At 51.9% G+C, this 19,662-nt stretch overlaps 1 protein-coding gene across 5 annotated transcripts in view; it reads left to right on the top strand.

Annotated features, from left to right (window-relative positions):
* Positions 1 to 18,788, top strand: part of USP44 (ubiquitin specific peptidase 44) — a 29,814-nt gene extending 11,026 nt beyond the window's left edge. For 4 of the 5 annotated variants that reach the window (XM_064154945.1, XM_064154944.1, XM_064154946.1 and 1 more), the window contains 4 exons: positions 8,729 to 8,927; positions 12,526 to 12,634; positions 14,925 to 15,130; positions 16,958 to 18,788. In XM_064154945.1, the coding sequence (XP_064011015.1) occupies positions 8,729 to 8,927; positions 12,526 to 12,634; positions 14,925 to 15,130; positions 16,958 to 17,148 (705 nt within the window). In that variant the 3' untranslated portion in view covers positions 17,149 to 18,788. The remainder of the gene's footprint in view (positions 1 to 8,728; positions 8,928 to 12,525; positions 12,635 to 14,924; positions 15,131 to 16,957) is intronic. The other variant, XM_064154948.1, reaches the window with a different exon arrangement.
* Positions 18,789 to 19,662: the final 874 nt, after the last annotated feature.

Genomic DNA, 19,662 nt, shown 5'->3' with positions numbered 1-19,662 from the left:
GAACTTCTTCAGTGTAAGAGTGGTGAGACTCTGCAGTAGGCTGCCCTTGGAGGTTGCAGCTGCTGTTCAAGGTCAGGTTGAATGAGGCCTTGAGCAGAAAAGTCTAGTTGAGAGTTGTCTTCTCTGCCCATGGAGGGCAGGTTGGAGTAGATGATCTGTGAGGTCCCTTCCAACTTGAGCCCATTCTATGAGCAAACAAATCTTGGGGAACTACTGGAGCAATCTGAAAACTAACCAGACTGCAGCAGGAGCTGAGGCTGAGAAGGTCTTGGCCCCTCTGGAGCTGGTCTTTAGTATGCATGCAGATGTTCCTGAGGGAGTGCAGAAGCATTTAACAGATCCCTTGTGGAAGGCTGAAGAGGTTTAAGTGAAAGTAACAACATGGCTATTCAGTGTAAGAACACTTCTGTTGGCTTGCTTCCTTGCCCCTGGGTTAACTAACACCTCCTGTGTCAGGGTTGTGCTAATTTAAGTGTCTGCTGGCTGATGGCACTGAGCTTTCCATGTGAAAATCACATTCCTGTCCAAAACAACAGCTTTGTTAGGAAAACAAAGCAGTTGCTTCATAACAAGGCTTGGTTGCATTCCAGCCTTTCCAACAGGACTCTTTTGGGTGGAAGCATTTTCAAGGCTGTGAAGGGCCCCAGGTGTTCCTGCAGCAGGGCCACTTCTGATGGATGCTTTTAGCTTTGTTATGTGGAGAGGCTTCTGACTAGAAACACTCCTACTGCCCTGAAACTGGGCAGGGGGGGCAGTGAGAATTCACTCAAGTGTGACTGAAAGGAAAAGAAGTGATTCTGAGCTATCCTGTGAGAGCTCTGACTGCAGCTGGTCCATGCCTGTGTGCAAAATGAACTTCAGAATGCCTCAAGTGAGAGGGGCAAGGAAAAGAGTATTGAGGCTGTTACCTGTAGAATGGAATCATAGAATCAACCAGGTTGGAAGAGACCTCCAAGCTCATCCAGCCCAACCTAGCACCCAGCCCTGCACAACCAGACCATGGCACTAAGTGCCCCAGCCAGGCTTGGCTTCAACACCTCCTGGGATGGTGACTCCACCACCTCCCTGGGCAGCCCATTCCAATGCCAATCACTCTCTCTGCCAACAACTTCCTCCTAACCTCCAGCCTGAACCTGCCCTGGCACAGCTTGAGACTGTAATTCCTTCCTGGCTCATTAGGCAGTGCCCAACACTTCTTACTGTTGCCTTTGTCTTCTGCCTCTCCTTCGTTTCAGTTTAGTCTTCACTAGCACTTGTGGACATAAGTATTAAGAGCAAAAGGTAGTCTCTGGAGAGTCACATTTCTTCCTTGATTAAATAGAGAGTCATAGAATGGTTTGGGTTGGAAGGGACCTCCAAAGGTCACCTACTCCAAATCCCCTGCAGCCAGCAGTGACATCCTCCACTAGATCAGGTTGTTCAGAGCCTTGTCTGGCTTGACCTTGAGTATCTCCAGGGATGGGGCCTCAGCTGGGCAATCTGTTGCAGTGTTCCACCACCCTCACAGTGCAGAACTCGTTCATAACATCCAGTCTAAAGCTGCTCTTTTCTCATTTCAAACCATTGCTCTTGTCCTGCTCCTGCAGGCCTCTGCAAACAGTCCCTCTGCAGCCTTCTGCTGGCCCCTTCAGGTACTGCCAGGTTGTTATTAGGTCCCCTTGGAGCCTTCTCCTCTCTAGGCTCAACAACCTCAGCTCCCTCAGCCTATCCTTAAGGGTAGCAGAGGTGCTCCAGTGCCTGATCATTTTTGTGGCCCTCCTCTGGACCTGCTCCATGAGGTCCTTCTTGTGTCCAGGGCTGCAGAGCTGGGTGCAGTACTCAGATCATCTCAGTGACTCAGTTTCTGTTCTTCACATACAGAAGGAGCTTTAAAAACTCTATTAGGCAACTACCTCTCTCTCCTCATTAAGATTCCTGCACCACGGTTTGGCTCAGTGTCAGAAGCAGCACAAGCTGCTGTAGTGGAGTTCATGAAGAAGGCAAACAAAGATCCATGCAGGGCTGAAGCAAGCCAGGAGAGATTGCTTGCTCTGCCCTCCCCTCTTTGGCCATGCTAACTCTTGAAGCCAGGAGTGCACTTTCTCCTTGTAGCTCTACCTACCTGCAAGTTGTAGCAGTATGACACTTCCATTCTGCGAGGTAGCTGGACCCCTAACCTGCTGCCTTGGCTGCAAACAGCATGGGGTTGTAGTCTGTTTAATCAAATATGGCTTCATTCAGTGACTGAAGGGAACTGAGAAGCAGTGTGCCCAGGTGGGCAGCAGAGCCAGTGGCATCCTGGGCTGGCTCAGGAGCAGTGTGGGCAGCAGCACAAGGGAGGTTCTTCTGCCTCTGTGCTCAGCACTGCTCAGGCCACCCCTGGAGTGCTGTGTCCAGTTCTGGGCTCCTCCATTGCAGAGAGATGTTGAGGTGCTGGAAGATGTTGAGAGAAGGGCAGCAAGGCTGGGGAGGGGCCTGGAGCAGAGCCCTGTGAGGAGAGGCTGAGGGAGCTGGGGGTGTGCAGCCTGCAGCAGAGGAGGCTCAGGGCAGAGCTCATTGCTGCCTGCAGCTGCCTGCAGGGAGGCTGTAGCCAGGTGGGGTTGGGCTCTGCTGCCAGGCACCCAGCAAGAGAAGAAGGGGACCCAGCCTGAAGTTGTGCCAGGGGAGGTCTAGGCTGGATGTTAGGAGGAAGTTCCTGGCAGAGAGAGTGATTTGCATTGGAAAGGGCTGCCCAGGGAGGTGGTGAAGTGGCTGTGGCTGGAGGTGTTGAAGCCAAACCTGGCTGGGGCACTTAGTGCCATGGTCTGGTTGGTTGGGCAGGGCTGGGTGCTAGGTTGGGCTGGCTGAGCTTGGAGCTCTCTTCCAACCTGCTTGATTCTATGAAAAACAGTTCTGTGTGCAGCTGTTTTCTGGTTTAGGCTCACTAAAAAACTCCCTCTGTTTACTATCCCTTTGCACTGACTGCAGCAGTTGAAGCTATTTGGTTCCCTGAGACACTCAAGTGCTGTGAACTCAATCTTCCTGACCTTCAAATGCCAGCAGTGCTGCAAGCTGCTCTTGATAGCGTACACAGAGGATCACTTACCACGCAGATCAGCCCTGTGTTTACTTAGGGCTTGTGTTACTTTCCCATGTGCAGCACCACATTTCCCCCTCTTCCCAGAGCTATTTTAACTTGAAGAGAAGCCATAATCCTGAGCCTGCCATCAGCCTGGTTCAGCTCTAGCTGGAATTAGGAGGTGAGATGAAGAAAGGAGAAAATCTGATGAGTGAGACCCTTAGGCAGGTTACTTTTTGATACCTACAAAAAGCTTTAGGTGATGCCAAAACATTTTGCACCTTCTATGAGTGGGTTGGGTCTGGGTGATTATGCTTTCAGATCACTTAAAATGAGTTCTTCATCTGCTGCTTGAAGTCCTTTATGGAATAGCAGACTATGCAACGAGTAACTCCAGGAATAGCATGAGCTGGATTGCCTCTTCTTGGCTTTGGGATTGATTTTTGGCTGGTATGAAGCCCTTCAGTTGTGGGTAGTGTGCTGAGATAGAGCTTGGGGGTGACAGATGAGGGTGGCTCACCCTCAGCAAGTTTGCTGCCCGGACCAAGCAGTGTGCTGCAGCAGCCAGGCTGGAGGGCAGGGATCCATCCAGAGGGACCTGGACATGCTGCAGAGGTGGGCACAAGCAAACCTCAGGAGGTGCAACAAGGGCAGGGTCTTGCAGATGGATTGGGGCAATGCCAAGCACCAATGCAGGCTGGGTAGTGAGTGGCTGGAGAGCAGTCCTGAGCAGAGGGACTTGGGGGTGCTGCTGGAGGAGAAGCTCAACAGGAGCCAGCAGTGTGCACTTGCAGCCCAGAAAGCCAAGCAGAGCCTGGGCTGCAGCAGCAGCAGTGCGGCCAGCAGGGCCAGGGAGGGGAGTCTCCCCCTCTACTGTGCTCTGCTCTGCTGAGACCCCACCTGGAGTCCTGCATCCAGCTCTGGAGCCTCTGGGACAAGAGGGCTGTGGAGATGCTGGAGTGTGTCCAGAGCAGGGCCAGGAGGATGCTCAGAGGCTGCAGCAGCTCTGCTGTGAGCACAGACTGAAAGAGTTGGGGCTATGCAGGCTGGAGCAGAGGAGGCTCCCAGGGGACCTTCTTGTGGCCTTCCAGGATCTGAAGGGGGCTACAGAGGAGCTGGGGAGGGACTTTTGAGGCTGTGAGGGAGTGGCAGGAGTGGAGGGAATGGAGCAAAGCTGGAGGTGGGGAGAGTGAGGCTGGAGGTGAGGAGGAAGTTGTTGAGCAGGAGAGTGGTGAGAGGCTGGAATGGGTTGCCCAGGGAGGTGGTTGAGGCCCCATGGCTGGAGGTGTTTGAGGCCAGGCTGGCTGAGGCTGTGTGCAGCCTGCTCTAGGGTAGGGTGTCCCTGGGCATGGCAGGGGGCTTGGAACTGGCTGCTCCTTGTGGTGCCTTCCAACTCTGACTGATTCTATGATTCTGTGATTCTAAGACTGTCAGCCAGTGCTGGGCATTAAACCTCTCTCTGAAGAGACTACTAAAAATGCTGAGAACTTCAAGGAGGAGGATTTGCACTGAACCTGACCCATTCCTGTCTTTGACGTTGGCCTCTCTGCTTTTCTGTGTTGCCTGAATCACAAATGGCTGTCAGACTGTTTTCCAGATAGATGAAGGTGACATTTTGAGTTCATTTATTAAACCACAGACCCTAATTTGCTGTGGTTATGCTTCTCTTAATCACAGAACTAACCAGGTTGGAAAAGACCTTCAAGATCATCCAGTCCAACCCATCACTTGTCATTAACTAAACCAGGGCACCAAGTACCTCATCCAGCCTCTTTTTAAACACCTCCAGGGATGGTGACTCCACCATCCACCACTGGAATGGGCAGCCCATTGTAATGCCAATCACTCTTGCTGTGAAGGAAACAGGTACAGATCATTTTTGCTCACCACTACAAGGTTTGGATGCTTTGGTAACTGAAGAAGTGCAGTGTGGACTGGCGTGGAATGCGAACAGCAGCCTAGAAATTCCCTTTGCTCTTTCTACCTATATCTCATAGTGACAGCACAAAAAAGGCCCTGGCCACCTTCCTGCTCTTAACAATCAAACAAGAGTTGCTTTAGCAGCTGCCTGTCTTCCATGTGAGGGCAAAGCAGCTGGGGATGGAGTTGGCTGATTCTGTTAACTCCTTTCTCTGGCTGTGCTTAGGCTGAATGCCATCTGGGGCAGTGGCTGTCCAGCAGATTGTAGTGGGCACAATGATGCTTGTCTGAGTGGCTCAGCATGAATCAAGCAATTTGATCCATCTCTTTTCAGCCTGGCCTTTGGCCTAGGATTGAGCACTGAGCTTTAACTAGACAGTTGTTTATAGCACCCCAGCGTTGAAGGCATGAGAGGGTGGTCAGGACAGGGCAGGAAGGTAGAGATTTCAGACCAGCTAAAAGCAGGAACTGATTTGCTTTGCTCTCATGTAAACTCCTCGTGTAGCTTTGTTAGGAATGACATCATGAAGGCTTCCTAAAACAGTCATTGTGGATTACAAATGGGGAAGTGAATTCAGACTTGGTAAAGTGTAGTAAAAATATAGGCACAAAAAAAAAGAGCACACAAACAGCTGGAGCTGACTCCCTGCCCTTGTTACTCATCCCACAAACAGTCACCCTGGGCAGATGGAGAAAATCTTTGCCAGTCCTTTTGGAGTTTATGTTTGGGGCTTGCTTTGTTTGGATAAAACTCTGAGCTTCTTGTTCAACTTCTGTGCAGTTTGTACTGTTTCAGTGCTTTCCACAGGGAAAGACAGAAAGCAAAAGGCAAAAGCTGAGTGCTGCTGGAGCCTGGGAGAAAAAGCAGTCCTGGTTTGGACAGAGAGAAAAGGGAACCCTGTGCTGATGGACAGGTCAGTGCAGATGGATTCCAAGGAAGGGTAGGGATCCTCTTACTTGTTGAGGAATCCAGTTTGTAAGATAAGGCCTGGCTAAGAAAAGTGCTTCCCTTTGGTTGTTTATTTTGCAGCCCTGGTTTCATAGAATCATAGAATCAACCAGGCTGGCAGAGAGCTCCAAGCTCATCCAGCCCAACCTAGCACCCAGCCCTGGCCAAGCAACCAGACCATGGCACTAAGTGCCCCAGCCAGGTTTGGCTTCAACACCTCCAGGGACAGCAACTCCACCACCTCCCTGGGCAGCCCATTCCAATGCCAATCACTCTCTCTGCCAACAACTTCCTCCTAACATCCAGCCTAGACCTGCCCTGGCACAGCCTGAGATTGTGTCCTCTTGTTCTGTTGCTGCTTGCCTGGCAGCAGAGCCCAACCTCACCTGGCTACAGCCTCCCTGCAGGCAGCTGCAGGCAGCAATGAGCTCTGCCCTGAGCCTCCTCTTCTCCAGGCCTCTGCACACCCCCAGCTCCCTCAGCCTCTCCTCACAGGGCTGTGCTCCAGGCCCCTGCCCAGCTTCATTGCCCTTCTCTGGACATGTTCTCCCCTTCTCTGGGGCTGCCCAAGGAGGTTATGGAGTCACTATCCCTGGAGGTGTTGCAGCCAAGGCTGGCTGGGGCACTCAGTGCCATGGTCTGGTTGGTTGGGCAGGGCTGGGTGCTAGGTTGGGCTGGCTGAGCTTGGAGCTCTCTTCCACCCTGGGTGGTTCTATGAGTCTGTGTTTCTAAATGCCAGATACTATGGGAGTTTAACTCTGCTGCATCATCCTGGTGAGGACTGTCCTGGATCTGAGGAAGTGAAGTGCAGCTTTGCATCAGTGCAGGATTTTGCCAACACAAACCAGCTTTGCTCACAGCTGCAGGCCAGGGTGAGAAGGAGCAGTGGTTGAATGTGTTCCTGTGTGACCTGCCCTAGGTGATCCTTCTTTGGCAGGGGTTTGGACTCAATGATCTCCAGAGCTCCCTTCCAAACCCTACCATTCTCTGATTGTTGCATCAGTTCAGCTCTGTTAGTTGGGTTTGAGAGGCAGAATTAGAAGCTGGATCAATGATTTGTTTCTTTTTCCTTTGGGATGGTGTGACCCAGTTGGGAAAGGTCTTAAAATAAGCTAGATGCTCAGTGCTCCACCTGGAATTTAAGCCTCAGAACCTGTCAGAATCATGGCTACTGAGCTCATGTATCTATTTCATCCTGAGCCTGTTGATCTGCAGCCTGCATTCATCTGCACCAAACTCTGAAGTAACTCCTCAATCAAAGAAACTTCTGGTTCGAGGTAAATCACCTCTTAGGTCCTTCCCTCTTGGTGCTGCAGTCAGCTTGAACTGTGGCCAGATGGAGCATTTTGTCTCCAGAGTCTGGATTCCAGCTCTGAGTTACTAATAGTTGGTGGCTTTGAAAGGCTGCCAGATGTTAGCACTTCAAAAGGAAGCTCCTGTCAGTCAGTGGAAGATTCTCCTTTCCTCTGCCATGTAAGGTCAAAGTTGAGGTTTCTAAGAACAAGGCAGTCAGGGGGTTCTTCTCCTTGGTAATTAAAGCAATCAACAGCTGCCCTGACTCCCCTGCTGAGTGTGTGTGCTGGGGCACAAAGAGCCATGGGGTGCATTAGGTAGCTCATAGCTCACACAGAAGGTGTCTGACAGGTCGTGTAGAAGGTATCTCGTCCTGTAGGAGGGATGTGGATGTGCTGGAAGGTGTCCAGAGAAGGGCCACAAGGATGAGCAGAGGGCTGGAGATGCTCTGCTGTGAGGAGAGACTGAGGCAGTTGGGGCTGTGCAGGCTGCAGAGGAGAAGGCTCCCAGGGGACCTTCTTGTGGCCTTGCAGGATCTGAAGGGGGCTACAAGAAAACTGGGGAGGGACTTTTTAGGGTGTTGGATAGTGATAGGACTGGGGGGGATGGAGCAAAGCTGGAAATGGGGAGATTGAAACTGGATGTTAGGGAGAAGTTGTTCAGCATGAGGGTGGTGAGAGCCTGGCAGGGGTTGCCCAGGGAAGTGATGCAAGCCTCATCCAGGCTTGGCTTCAACACCTCCAGGCACAGCAACTCCACCACCTCCCTGGGCAGCCCATTCCAATGCCAATCACTCTCTCTGCCAACAACTTCCTCCTAACATCCAGCCTAGACCTCCCCTGGCACAACTTGAGGCTGTGTCCCCCTTGTTCTGTTGCTGCTTGCCTGGCAGCAGAGCCCAACCCCACCTGGCTACAGCCTCCCTGCAGGGAGTTGCTGTGCTAGTTTGAAGCAGGCTGGAGTGTTTTGGTGAGAAGAACTAGATGACAGGCTGTGGAAAGAAAACAGTGGTGATGTCTACTTCACTCACAGGCTTGCTGAGATGTATAGGAACACGAAACAAAACATTAGATAACCACTCTCACTGGGGCTGCTGGCTGGGCTGCATCTCTCTAACCTCACCCTCTATTTTGGGCTAACCCACTTTGCTTCCTAACCTCTGTCCAAATCTCCATTCTTCCTTGGGACTGGGGTAGGGTTGAGAGGGGCAGGGGGAAGGTGAAGGGGTGGTTGGGAGCCCCTCCTGGGGACTCAGGTTTCTGGGAGGGCTGTTGTGTTTCTGTATTGCCTTTTCCCTTGTCTCTTTCTGTCTATAGCTGTCTATACTGTAACTATCTGCTTGTATATTGTGCCAGCTGTAAATATAAGCTTCATTCCATTTCCAGAGCTGCTGAGTCTAGTCTGGGTGACTTCCAAAGTGGGGGGGGGCAGGGAACACCCAAACCACCCTAGCTGTAGACAGCAGTGGGGTCACCCCTGAGAAATTTCATCCAAGTTCAGTTAGTGAGTGGTGAAATCCTGTTTTACAGGTTACCTGTCTTGCCTGTGACAACAAATCCAACACTGTAGAACCTTTCTGGGACCTGTCCCTGGAGTTCCCTGAGAGGTATCACTGCAACGGCAAGGAGATGTCCTCTCAGTATCCCTGCCTGCTGACAGAGATGCTGGCCAAGTTTACAGAGACTGAAGCTTTGGAAGGGAAGATTTATGCATGTGATCAGTGCAACAGTGAGTAAAGGCAGTATGTACTCATGCATACATTCTCTGGGGAGCACAGAGTGGGGGGTGCTGGCAGGCACAGTCTGGAAGGACAATACTAAACGTCTTGAAAGGGTGTTGCAAGCAGTCGGTGGTGTGGTCGCTTTGCAGCTGGTGCTGACCAGCTAGGAGATGGAATTGCTCAGAGGAGGTTTGCAAGTGGCCTTCCAGTAGCTGAAGGGGGCCTACAAGAAGGCTGGGCAGGGACTATTTGCGAGGTCTTGTAATGAGAGGATGAGGAGTAATCATAGAGTGGTTTAGGTTGGAAGGGATCTCAAGGATCAGCCAGTTCCAAGCCTCTGCCATAGGCAGGGACACCTCCCACTAGAACAGGTTGCTCGAGGACTTATCCAACCTGGTCCTGAGCACCTTCAGGGAGGTTAGGGAGCACAGAAGCACAGAGTGTGATCACATTGGGTGCTTCTGTGCTCCCCAACCTCCCTGGGCAACCTGTGCCAGTGTCTCACCACCCTCAACCTGTGCCAATGTCTCACCACCCTCACTGCAAACAACTTCCTACCATCCACTTTCCATCTCCCCTCTGCGAGTTAAAACCCATTCCTCCTCCTCCTCCTCCTGTCATTACAAGACCTTGTCAATAGTTGAGAACAGGTCACTCAAGGCCTCATCCAACCTGGCCTTGAACACCTCCAGGGAGGTTGAGATCATATTCTGTGATTCACAACCTCCCTGGAGGTGTTCAAGAGCAGGTTGGATGAGACCTTGAGCAACCTGTTCTGGTGGGAAGTGTTGCTGCCTATGGCAGGGGTTTGGAACTGGATGAGTTTTGAGGCCCCTTCCAACTCAACCCATTGAGGCCCCTTCCAACTCAACCCATTGAGGCCCCTTCCAACTCAACCCATTGAGGCCCCTTCCAACTCAACCCATTGAGGCCCCTCCTAACTCAACCCATTGAGGCCCCTTCCAGCTCAACCCATTGAGGCCCCTTCCAACTCAGCCCATTGAGGCCCCTTCCAGCTCAACCCATTGAGGCCCCTTCCAGCTCAACCCATTGAGGCCCCTTCCAACTCAGCCCATTGAGGCCCCTTCCAGCTCAACCCATTGAGGCCCCTTCCAGCTCAACCCTTTGAGGCCCCTTCCAACTCAACCCTTTGAGGCCCCTTCCAACTCAGCCCATTGAGGCCCCTTCCAGCTCAACCCATTGAGGCCCCTTCCAGCTCAACCCATTGAGGCCCCTTCCAGCTCAACCCTTTGAGGCCCCTTCCAACTCAACCCACTGAGGCCCCTTCCAACTCAACCCACTGAGGCCCCTTCCAACTCAACCCACTGAGGCCCCTTCCAACTCAACCCACTGAGGCCCCTTCCAACTCAACCCATTGAGGCCCCTTCCAACTCAACCCATTGAGGCCCCTCCTAACTCAACCCATTGAGGCCCCTTCCAGCTCAACCCATTGAGGCCCCTTCCAACTCAGCCCATTGAGGCCCCTTCCAGCTCAACCCATTGAGGCCCCTTCCAGCTCAACCCATTGAGGCCCCTTCCAACTCAGCCCATTGAGGCCCCTTCCAGCTCAACCCATTCAGGCCCCTTCCAGCTCAACCCATTGAGGCCCCTTCCAGCTCAGCCCATTGAGGCCCCTTCCAGCTCAACCCATTGAGGCCCCTTCCAGCTCAACCCTTTGAGGCCCCTTCCAACTCAACCCTTTGAGGCCCCTTCCAACTCAGCCCATTGAGGCCCCTTCCAGCTCAACCCATTGAGGCCCCTTCCAGCTCAGCCCATTGAGGCCCCTTCCAGCTCAACCCATTGAGGCCCCTTCAAGCTCAACCCTTTGAGGCCCCTTCCAACTCAACCCTTTGAGGCCCCTTCCAACTCAACCCACTGAGGCCCCTTCCAACTCAACCCACTGAGGCCCCTTCCAGCTCAACCCATTGAGGCCCCTTCCAGCTGAACCCTTTGAGGCCCCTTCCAGCTGAACCCATTGAGGCCCCTTCCAACTCAACCCATTGAGGCCCCTCCTAACTCAACCCATTGAGGCCCCTTCTAGCTCAACCCATTGAGGCCCCTTCCAGCTCAGCCCACTGAGGCCCCTTCCAACTCAACCCACTGAGGCCCCTTCCAACTCAACCCACTGAGGCCCCTTCCAACTCAGCCCATTGAGGCCCCTTCCAACTCAGCCCATTGAGGCCCCTTCCAACTCAACCCATTGAGGCCCCTTCCAACTCAACCCACTGAGGCCCCTTCCAGCTCAACCCACTGAGGCCCCTTCCAACTCAGCCCATTGAGGCCCCTTCCAACTCAGCCCATTGAGGCCCCTTCCAACTCAGCCCATTGAGGCCCCTTCCAACTCAGCCCATTGAGGCCCCTTCCAACTCAGCCCATTGAGGCCCCTTCCAACTCAGCCCATTGAGGCCCCTTCCAGCTCAACCCACTGAGGCCCCTTCCAGCTCAACCCACTGAGGCCCCTTCCAGCTCAACCCATTGAGGCCCCTTCCAGCTGAACCCATTGAGGCCCCTTCCAGCTGAACCCATTGAGGCCCCTTCCAACTCAACCCATTGAGGCCCCTCCTAACTCAACCCATTGAGGCCCCTTCCAGCTCAACCCACTGAGGCCCCTTCCAGCTCAGCCCACTGAGGCCCCTTCCAACTCAACCCACTGAGGCCCCTTCCAACTCAACCCATTGAGGCCCCTTCCAACTCAGCCCATTGAGGCCCCTTCCAACTCAACCCATTGAGGCCCCTTCCAACTCAACCCACTGAGGCCCCTTCCAGCTCAGCCCACTGAGGCCCCTTCCAACTCAGCCCATTGAGGCCCCTTCCAACTCAGCCCATTGAGGCCCCTTCCAACTCAGCCCATTGAGGCCCCTTCCAACTCAGCCCATTGAGGCCCCTTCCAACTCAGCCCATTGAGGCCCCTTCCAACTCAGCCCATTGAGGCCCCTTCCAACTCAACCCACTGAGGCCCCTTCCAACTCAACCCATTGAGGCCCCTTCCAACTCAGCCCATTGAGGCCCCTTCCAACTCAGCCCATTGAGGCCCCTTCCAACTCAGCCCATTGAGGCCCCTTCCAACTCAGCCCATTGAGGCCCCTTCCAACTCAACCCATTGAGGCCCCTTCCAACTCAGCCCATTGAGGCCCCTTCCAACTCAGCCCATTGAGGCCCCTTCCAACTCAGCCCATTGAGGCCCCTTCCAACTCAGCCCATTGAGGCCCCTTCCAACTCAGCCCATTGAGGCCCCTTCCAACTCAGCCCATTGAGGCCCCTTCCAACTCAGCCCATTGAGGCCCCTTCCAACTCAACCCATTCCATTCCCATGTGATGTGGGAAACGCTTCCCTGCCACCACCACGAGACAAACCCGAGGATGAGTTCCCTTCCAACCCAAACCATTCTGTGATTCTCAAGCCTTACCTCAGGCTCTGCTCAGACATTACTGGGGGCTCCTGAGCCTCCCAGCTGGAAGAGCTCAGCCGTCTGGAGTTAAGGTGAGCAACCCAAGCATGTGCTTGCGGCGTAGGACGCTGGGGGCAGAGGAGTGTCTGTAGGCACTGGGCTGGGCCGGGAGGTGGCTGCCAAGCTCTGTGGTGTGTAACTGTGTGTTTGGCCTCAGCAAAGCGAAGGAAGTTTTCTTCTAAACCCGTTATACTCACAGAAGCTCAGAAGCAGCTCATGGTCTGTCGCCTACCTCAGGTCCTCAGGCTGCACCTCAAACGCTTCCGGTGAGTAGCGGCGGTGCCCCGGCTCTTCGCTGGGCGTGGGGAGGGCTCAGCATCACTGCCTTTCACTGGGGTGGGCAGAAAGAGTGATCAGAATGTTCTGTTTCTGGATTAATGTCAGCATTTAGCCACGAGGGCACATTTAAACCTGTGTTAGGTTTAACTTGTGCTGTTTCTTGCTTACTGACATCATTTAACCATGGGGACACATTTAAACCTCCTGTGTTAGGTTTAACTTGTCCTGTTTCTTGTTTAAAGGACACATTTAAACCTGTGTTAGGTTTAACTTGTCCTGTTTCTTCATTGAAGAACACATTTAAACCTGTGTTAAGTTTAACTTGTCCTGTTTCTTGCTTACTGACATCATTTAACCATGGGGACACATTTAAACCTCCTGTGTTAGGTTTAACTTGTCCTGTTTCTTGCTTAAAGGACACATTTAAACCTGTGTTAGGTTTAACTTGTGCTGTTTCTTGATTACTGACATCATTTAGCCACAAGGACACATTTAAACCCATGTTAGGTTTAACTTGTGCTGTTTCTTGCTTACTGACATCATTTAACCATGAGGGCACATTTAAACCTGTGTTAGGTTTAACTTGTGCTGTTTCTTGCTTACTGACATCATTTAACCATGAGGGCACATTTAAACCTGTGTTAGGTTTAACTTGTGCTGTTTCTTGCTTACTGACATCATTTAACCATGAGGGCACATTTAAACCTGTGTTAGGTTTAACTTGTCCTGTTTCTTGCTTAAAGGACACATTTAAACCTGTGTTAGGTTTAACTTGTCCTGTTTCTTGCTTAAAGGACACATTTAAACCTGTGTTAGGTTTAACTTGTCCTGTTTCTTGCTTAAAGGACACATTTAAACCTGTGTTAGGTTTAACTTGTCCTGTTTCTTGCTTAAAGGACACATTTAAACCTGTGTTAGTTTTAACTTGTCCTGTGGTCATGTAAAATGTCCTTAAGCTGCTTACACATTGGTGTCCAAAGCCATGTGAGAGCCTCAGCGGTGTCTGAGACAGCTCCTTGGAGCTAGCAGACATGGCACAGGACAGATGGGGACTGATGGCTCCTTATGAGGAGAGGCTGAGGGGCCTGGGGCTGTTTGGCCTGGAGAAGAGAAGACTGAGAGGGGTTTTAATCAATGCCTCTAAATCTCTGAGGGCTGGGGGTCAGGAGGGGGGGACAGGCTCTGCTCACTGCTGCCTGGCACAGGACAAGCAGCAGTGGATGGAAGCTGCAGCACAGGAGGTTCCAGCTCAGCACAAGGAGGAACTTCTTGCCTGGAAGGGTCCTAGAGCCCTGGCAGAGAGGTTGTGGAGTCTCCTTGTGTGGAGCCTCTGCAGACCTGTCTGGATGTGTTCCTGTGTGCCCTGAGCTAGATTGTGTGCCCCTGCTCTGGCAGGGGGGATTGGCCTGGATGATCTCCATGGGTCCCTTCCAACCCCTGACCTCCTGTGAGGCTGTGATTAGTGGCTTTGCAGAAGACATCACAGTGCTTCACTGGAAACAACATCACTTTGCTTATCCATCCAGCACTAGGGTAGGGAGGGTAGGAGCAGATCATCTCCAGAAGTCTCTGCCAAACCTCACCATGCTGGGATAACTCTAGTCAGGATTTAAACTTTGATACCCAAGAATATAATCCAAGGGAATGGATTGAAGCTGCAGGAGGGCAGATTTACAGTAGATCAGGACTAGGTTTAGAGATCAGGAAGAAATCCTTTGCAGTGAGGGTGGTGAGACACTGGAACAGGATACCCAGAGAGGTTATGGATGCTTCCTCCCTGGAGGTCATGAAATGGCAGAATGGAAGGGACCTCTGGAGATCATCCAGTCCAACCCTGTGGCCAAAGCAGGAGCACCTAGGACAGGTCGCACAGGAGCAGGTCCAGATGGATGAAGCCTTGAGCAAGATGTCCCTGCCCTTGGCCAGGGGGCTTGGAACTAGATGATCTTTAAGGTCCCTTCCAACCCAACCCATTGCATGCGTCTGTGGACGTGTGGGAAATGACTTCCCCCCCACCAGGAGACAGACCCAAGGGTGGGTGTGTCAGAAGGTGGCAACAGCACAGACACCTTCAGCTAACGGAGGAGCGAGAGAGGAAGCCTGGAGGCAAAAGGCAGCAGGCAGCTGCAGCTTGCTGTGGTGCTGGCTGGCAGGAGGCAGGGCAGACTGACTCTGGTGCTGGCTGGCAGGAGGCAGGGCAGGCTGGCTCTGGCCCTGGCTGGCAGAGGGCAGGGCTGGCAGGGGGCAGGGCAGGCTGACTCTGGCCCTGGTTTGCAGGTGGTCCGGCCGCAGTCACCGCGAGAAGATCGGCGTGCACGTCACCTTCGGCCAGATCCTCAACATGGAGCCCTACTGCTGCAGGGAGTCCCTCAAGTCCCTCCTGCCAGACTGCTTCATCTACGACCTGTCTGCTGTGGTGATGCACCACGGCAAGGGCTTTGGCTCAGGGCACTACACGGCCTACTGCTACAACTCAGAAGGAGGTAGGAGCAGCCCCGAGGGGAAGGAGCTTCAGCAGTCCCAAACTGGTGGCTGCCTTCTCAGAGCACAGAGCTGAGCTGCCTGGAATGAGAACTGCAGACCTCTAGGCCAGAAGAGTTAAATCCTTGTGTTTGCCTTGTTAAATGGCTCCTGGCTCTCAGTTCTCCTCCTGCACATCTGAGGAGGCTAAGCTGGGCTTTGACAACCTAGAGGCCAATACACAATGGTCAGCTGTGGGCATAGCCCTCTGGGACGTGGTTTAGTGGCCACTGTGGGGTGTCAGGGGGATGGTTGGACTCTGATCTTGGAGGTCTTTCCCATCTAAGCCAAAAAATCCACCTGAACTCTGTATTCTGTAGTTCTCTAACTTGCAGATTGTCATTCTGTAACTGAATCACAGAACCATTTCAGCTGGAAAAGACCTCTCAGATCATCCAGTCCAACCATTCTCTACCTCTGCCAAGGCTGGTGCCAAACCTTGTCCCTCAGCACCACCTCTCTGCCTCTTCTCATCATCTCCAGGCATGAAGATTCAACCACTTCCTTGGGCAGCCTGTTCCCAGCTTTAAAAACCCATTCAGTCAAGGTGTTTCTAATGCTACCCAACCTCAACCTCCTCTGGTGCAACCTGAGGCCATCTCCCTTGTCCTATCACTTGTTACTTGGGAGAAGAGACCAACTCCCACCCTTTGGGATATTTGGAAGAGTTTCTGTGCTACAAGAGCAGTCAGGCACTGGAACAGGCTGCTCAGGGAGGTGGTGGAGTCCTCATCCCTGGAGGAGTTCAAGAAGCACTTCAGGATATAGTTTAGTGGTCATGGTAGCTGAGTTATGGTTGGACTCAATGATCTTGAAGGTCTTTTCCAACCTTTATGATCCTCTGATTCATTCCAATCTCCTCTCAGGTAGTTGCAGGGAGCAATGAGGTCCACTCTCAGCCTCCTCTTCTCTGGGCTGAGCAACTGCAGCTCCCTCAGCCACTGCTTACCACTGCCCCAGCCAACTACACCACTCATTAAGTGGTTCCAAAACTGGAATTGATGATTCATTAATACAGTTACTTCTCACCATAGCATCAGCCATGTTGGAAGAGACCTCCAAGCTCAGCCAGCCCAACCTAGTACCCAGCCCTGCCCAACCAACCAGACCATGGCACTAAGTGCCCCAGCCAGGCTTGGCTGCAACACCTCCAGGCACAGCCACCACCACCTCCCTGGGCAGCCCATTCCAATGCCAATCACTCTCTCTGACAACAACTTCCTCCTAACATCCAGCCTAGACCTCCCCTGGCACAACTTCAGGCTGGGTCCCCTTCTTCTGTTGCTGGGTGCCTGGCAGCAGAGCCCAACCCCACCTGGCTACAGCCTCCCTGCAGGCAGCTGCAGGCAGCAATCAGCTCTGCCCTGAGCCTCCTCTGCTGCAGGCTGCACCCCCCCAGCTCCCTCAGCCTCTCCTCACAGGGCTGTGCTCCAGGCCCCTCCCCAGCCTTGCTGCCCTTCTCCAAACACCTTCCAGTACTTCAACATCTCTCTTGAACTGAGGAGCCCAGAACTGGACACAGCACTGCAGGGGTGGCCTGAGCAGTGCTGAGCACAGGGGCACAAGAACCTCCCTTGTCCTGCTGCCCACACTGCTCCTGAGCCAGCCCAGGATGCCATTGGCTCTGCTGCCCACCTGGGCACTGCTGCCTCCTCTGCAGCTCCTCTCTGCCAGCACCCCCAGCTCCCTCTCAACCACTCTGTCCTCAGCCTGTAGCACTGCTTGGGGTTGTTGTGGCCAAACAGCATTGCCCTCACAGCTATTCTTTGGTGTGTGTCTCTTCACTGCAGGCTTTTGGGTCCACTGCAACGACTCCAAACTCAACATGTGCACTATGGAAGAGGTCTGCAACGCTCAAGCCTACATTTTGTTCTACAGCCAACGACTCCCTCAGGCAAAAGGCAGGGCTAAAATGCCAGCTCCTAGGACAGCTGCCAGGCAGCCAGAACCAACTGACTGGGCCATGGACAGCAGCAGCTAATCCAAAGCCAACTCTGGATGGTCAGAACTATTTTATGATGAGAAAAGGAGGGGAGAAAAAAAAGAAGCCCAGGTACAGTTTTGGTGTACAAAGGTTTGGGTTCTTTTTTTCCCCCCCTATGCTTTTTGTATCAGTTTCAAATCCTCTTTCCAAATGTTAGGCAAAAGTTTTTTATGGAGAACAACTTTCTGAAGCCTTAGATTTTCCAGACAGATATTTTTGTATGAAAAGGGAAAAGAAGAAGAAAAAAAAAAAAAAGATTTGCTATTTGCATTTAAATTTTTTTTTACCTCAGGTTGGGTTTGTTTGTTTGTTTTTTAATGTATTTTGATAATCTTTTTTGGTTGCCTTAAAATGGGCAACTGGTTGATTTTTTTTCCTCTCTCTATTCTGCTTGTGTACATTTTCTAGTCTAGTTGTAAAGAGATCAGGATTCTTACTGTGCAGAAATTGCTACTAGGTCTTAGCAGATGAAGATGCAGCAGCCAAGAGATGTTTTACATCCTCCCCAGCAGTGAGTGAGACTTTCTGCTTCATGCCTGAAGCCAGGTTCCTTAGCAGGCTTTGGTGGAACCACACTAAAGATACCTTTGATAGCTGGAACTGAGGAAAGAGATGAAAATAAGGAGATGCTGTTAAGGAAGCTTTGGTGGAACCACACTAAAGATACCTTTGATAGCTGAAACTGAGGAAAGAGATGAAAATAAGGAGATGCTGTTAAGGAAGCTTTGGTGGAACCACACTAAAGATACCTTTGATAGCTGAAACAGGAAAGAGATGAAAATAAGGAGATGCTGTTAAGGAAGCTTTGGTGGAACCACACTAAAGATACCTTTGATAGCTGGAACTGAGGAAAGAGAGGAAAATAAGGAGATGCTGTTAAGGAAGCCTTGGTGGAACCACACTAAAGATACCTTTGATAGCTGGAACTGAGGAAAGAGATGAAAATAAGGAGATGCTGTTAAGGAGATGCTGTTAAGGAAGCTTTGGTGGAACCACACTAAAGACACCTTTGATAGCTGAAACTGAGGAAAGAGAGGAAAATAAGGAGATGCTGTTAAGGAAGAGGAGAGTTCAATAGCACAAGAATGTATCTTCACTCCCAAGCCTTCCATGTTTTTTTTAAAGCCTTAACAACTCAAGTGCCAAATTACAGAGTGTTGACTTTGACAACCAGGGAGGGAGGTTTATGCCAATAAATTCAAAGCTTCCTTAAAAACCGAACCAAGCCACCAAATAATCTCACCAAACACCTCACCCACACGAACCCACCCCACTCTCACGGCTACCAGAATGTAAACTCTTGCCTTGGACAAGCTCAAACTGCAGCAAGCCTTGAGAAACCTCCAAGACAAACCACTGAGGAGATGCAAGCTTGGGATGAAAGCATTTTCCAGCTGCTTTGCTTCCCTAGCTCCAACTGCTGTACTGTCTCCACGGGCCTTACCCACTGGCATTAACACAGCTGTGCCTTCAGGAGCATCTTCCAAGCAGGAATTCTCAGCCTCCCTCCACGCAGCAGTTAATTAATGCCAAGGGAATGTTAAGTGTGAAGTTATCTTTGCATATCTCCTATGCAAGTTGTTACCTCATCTTCTGCAAACTTTATACCTCAATAAAATGCCTTGATGTGGACAGAAGGCTCTGTGTGTGCTGCACTCGGTTGCTTCTTTCTCATTGCTGCTTTAGTTGGCTTTAACTAAGCCCATAACTGGGAAATACAACACTGGACCCAGCCCTCCAGCCCTCACTCACCAGGGCTGAGGAGAAGGGAGGGATCATCTGTTCAGCCCAGAGAGAAAGAAGGCTCTGGGAGACCTTAGAGAGGCTTTCCAGTACCTGAAGGGCTCTAAAGGAAGGCTGAGGAGGGACTTTTTACAAGGGTGTAGTGATAAGACGAGAGGGAATGGATTGAAACTGGAGGAGAAGAGACTGGAGACAAGGAAAAAATTCTTTGCAGTGAAGGTGGTGAGACCCTGGTACAGGTTGCCCAGGGAGGTCGTGGATCACACAATCACAGAATGTGATCAAAGATCATCTCCCTGGAAGTGTTCAAGACCAGGTGTCCCTTCCTAGGGCAGTGGGTTGGAACTGGCTGATCCTTGAGGTCCCTTCCAACCTAAACCATTCCATGAGTCTCTGTTTTAAAGGCTTAGGTTAACCATTGCATGTCCAACCTGCTCCAGTTTCAAACCGTTGCCCTGTCACCACAAGTCCTGTTAACCAGTCCCTCTCCAGCCTTCCTCTAGGTCCCCTTCAGGTCCTGGAAGGCTGCTCTAAAGTCTCCTTGGAGCCTTCTCTTCCCCAGGCTGAATGGCCCCAACTCCCTCAGCCTGTCTTTACAGCAGAGGTGCTGCAGCCCTCTGGTCTGCTCCATCAAGTCCTTGTCTCTGTCATGTCGGTGGTCCCACAAGTGGCCACACTGCTGCAGGTGAGGTCTCACCTGAGCAGAGCAGAGGGGGCAGAATCCCCTCCCTCAACTGCTGGCCACGTTTTCAAGACAAGAAATGGCAA

This window comes from Pogoniulus pusillus, chromosome 15, assembly GCF_015220805.1.
Source record: "Pogoniulus pusillus isolate bPogPus1 chromosome 15, bPogPus1.pri, whole genome shotgun sequence".
NCBI classification, from domain to species: domain Eukaryota; kingdom Metazoa; phylum Chordata; class Aves; order Piciformes; family Lybiidae; genus Pogoniulus; species Pogoniulus pusillus.
The sequence above is the reverse complement of the archived record's forward strand: the minus strand, read 5'-3'. Positions and strand labels throughout refer to the sequence as shown.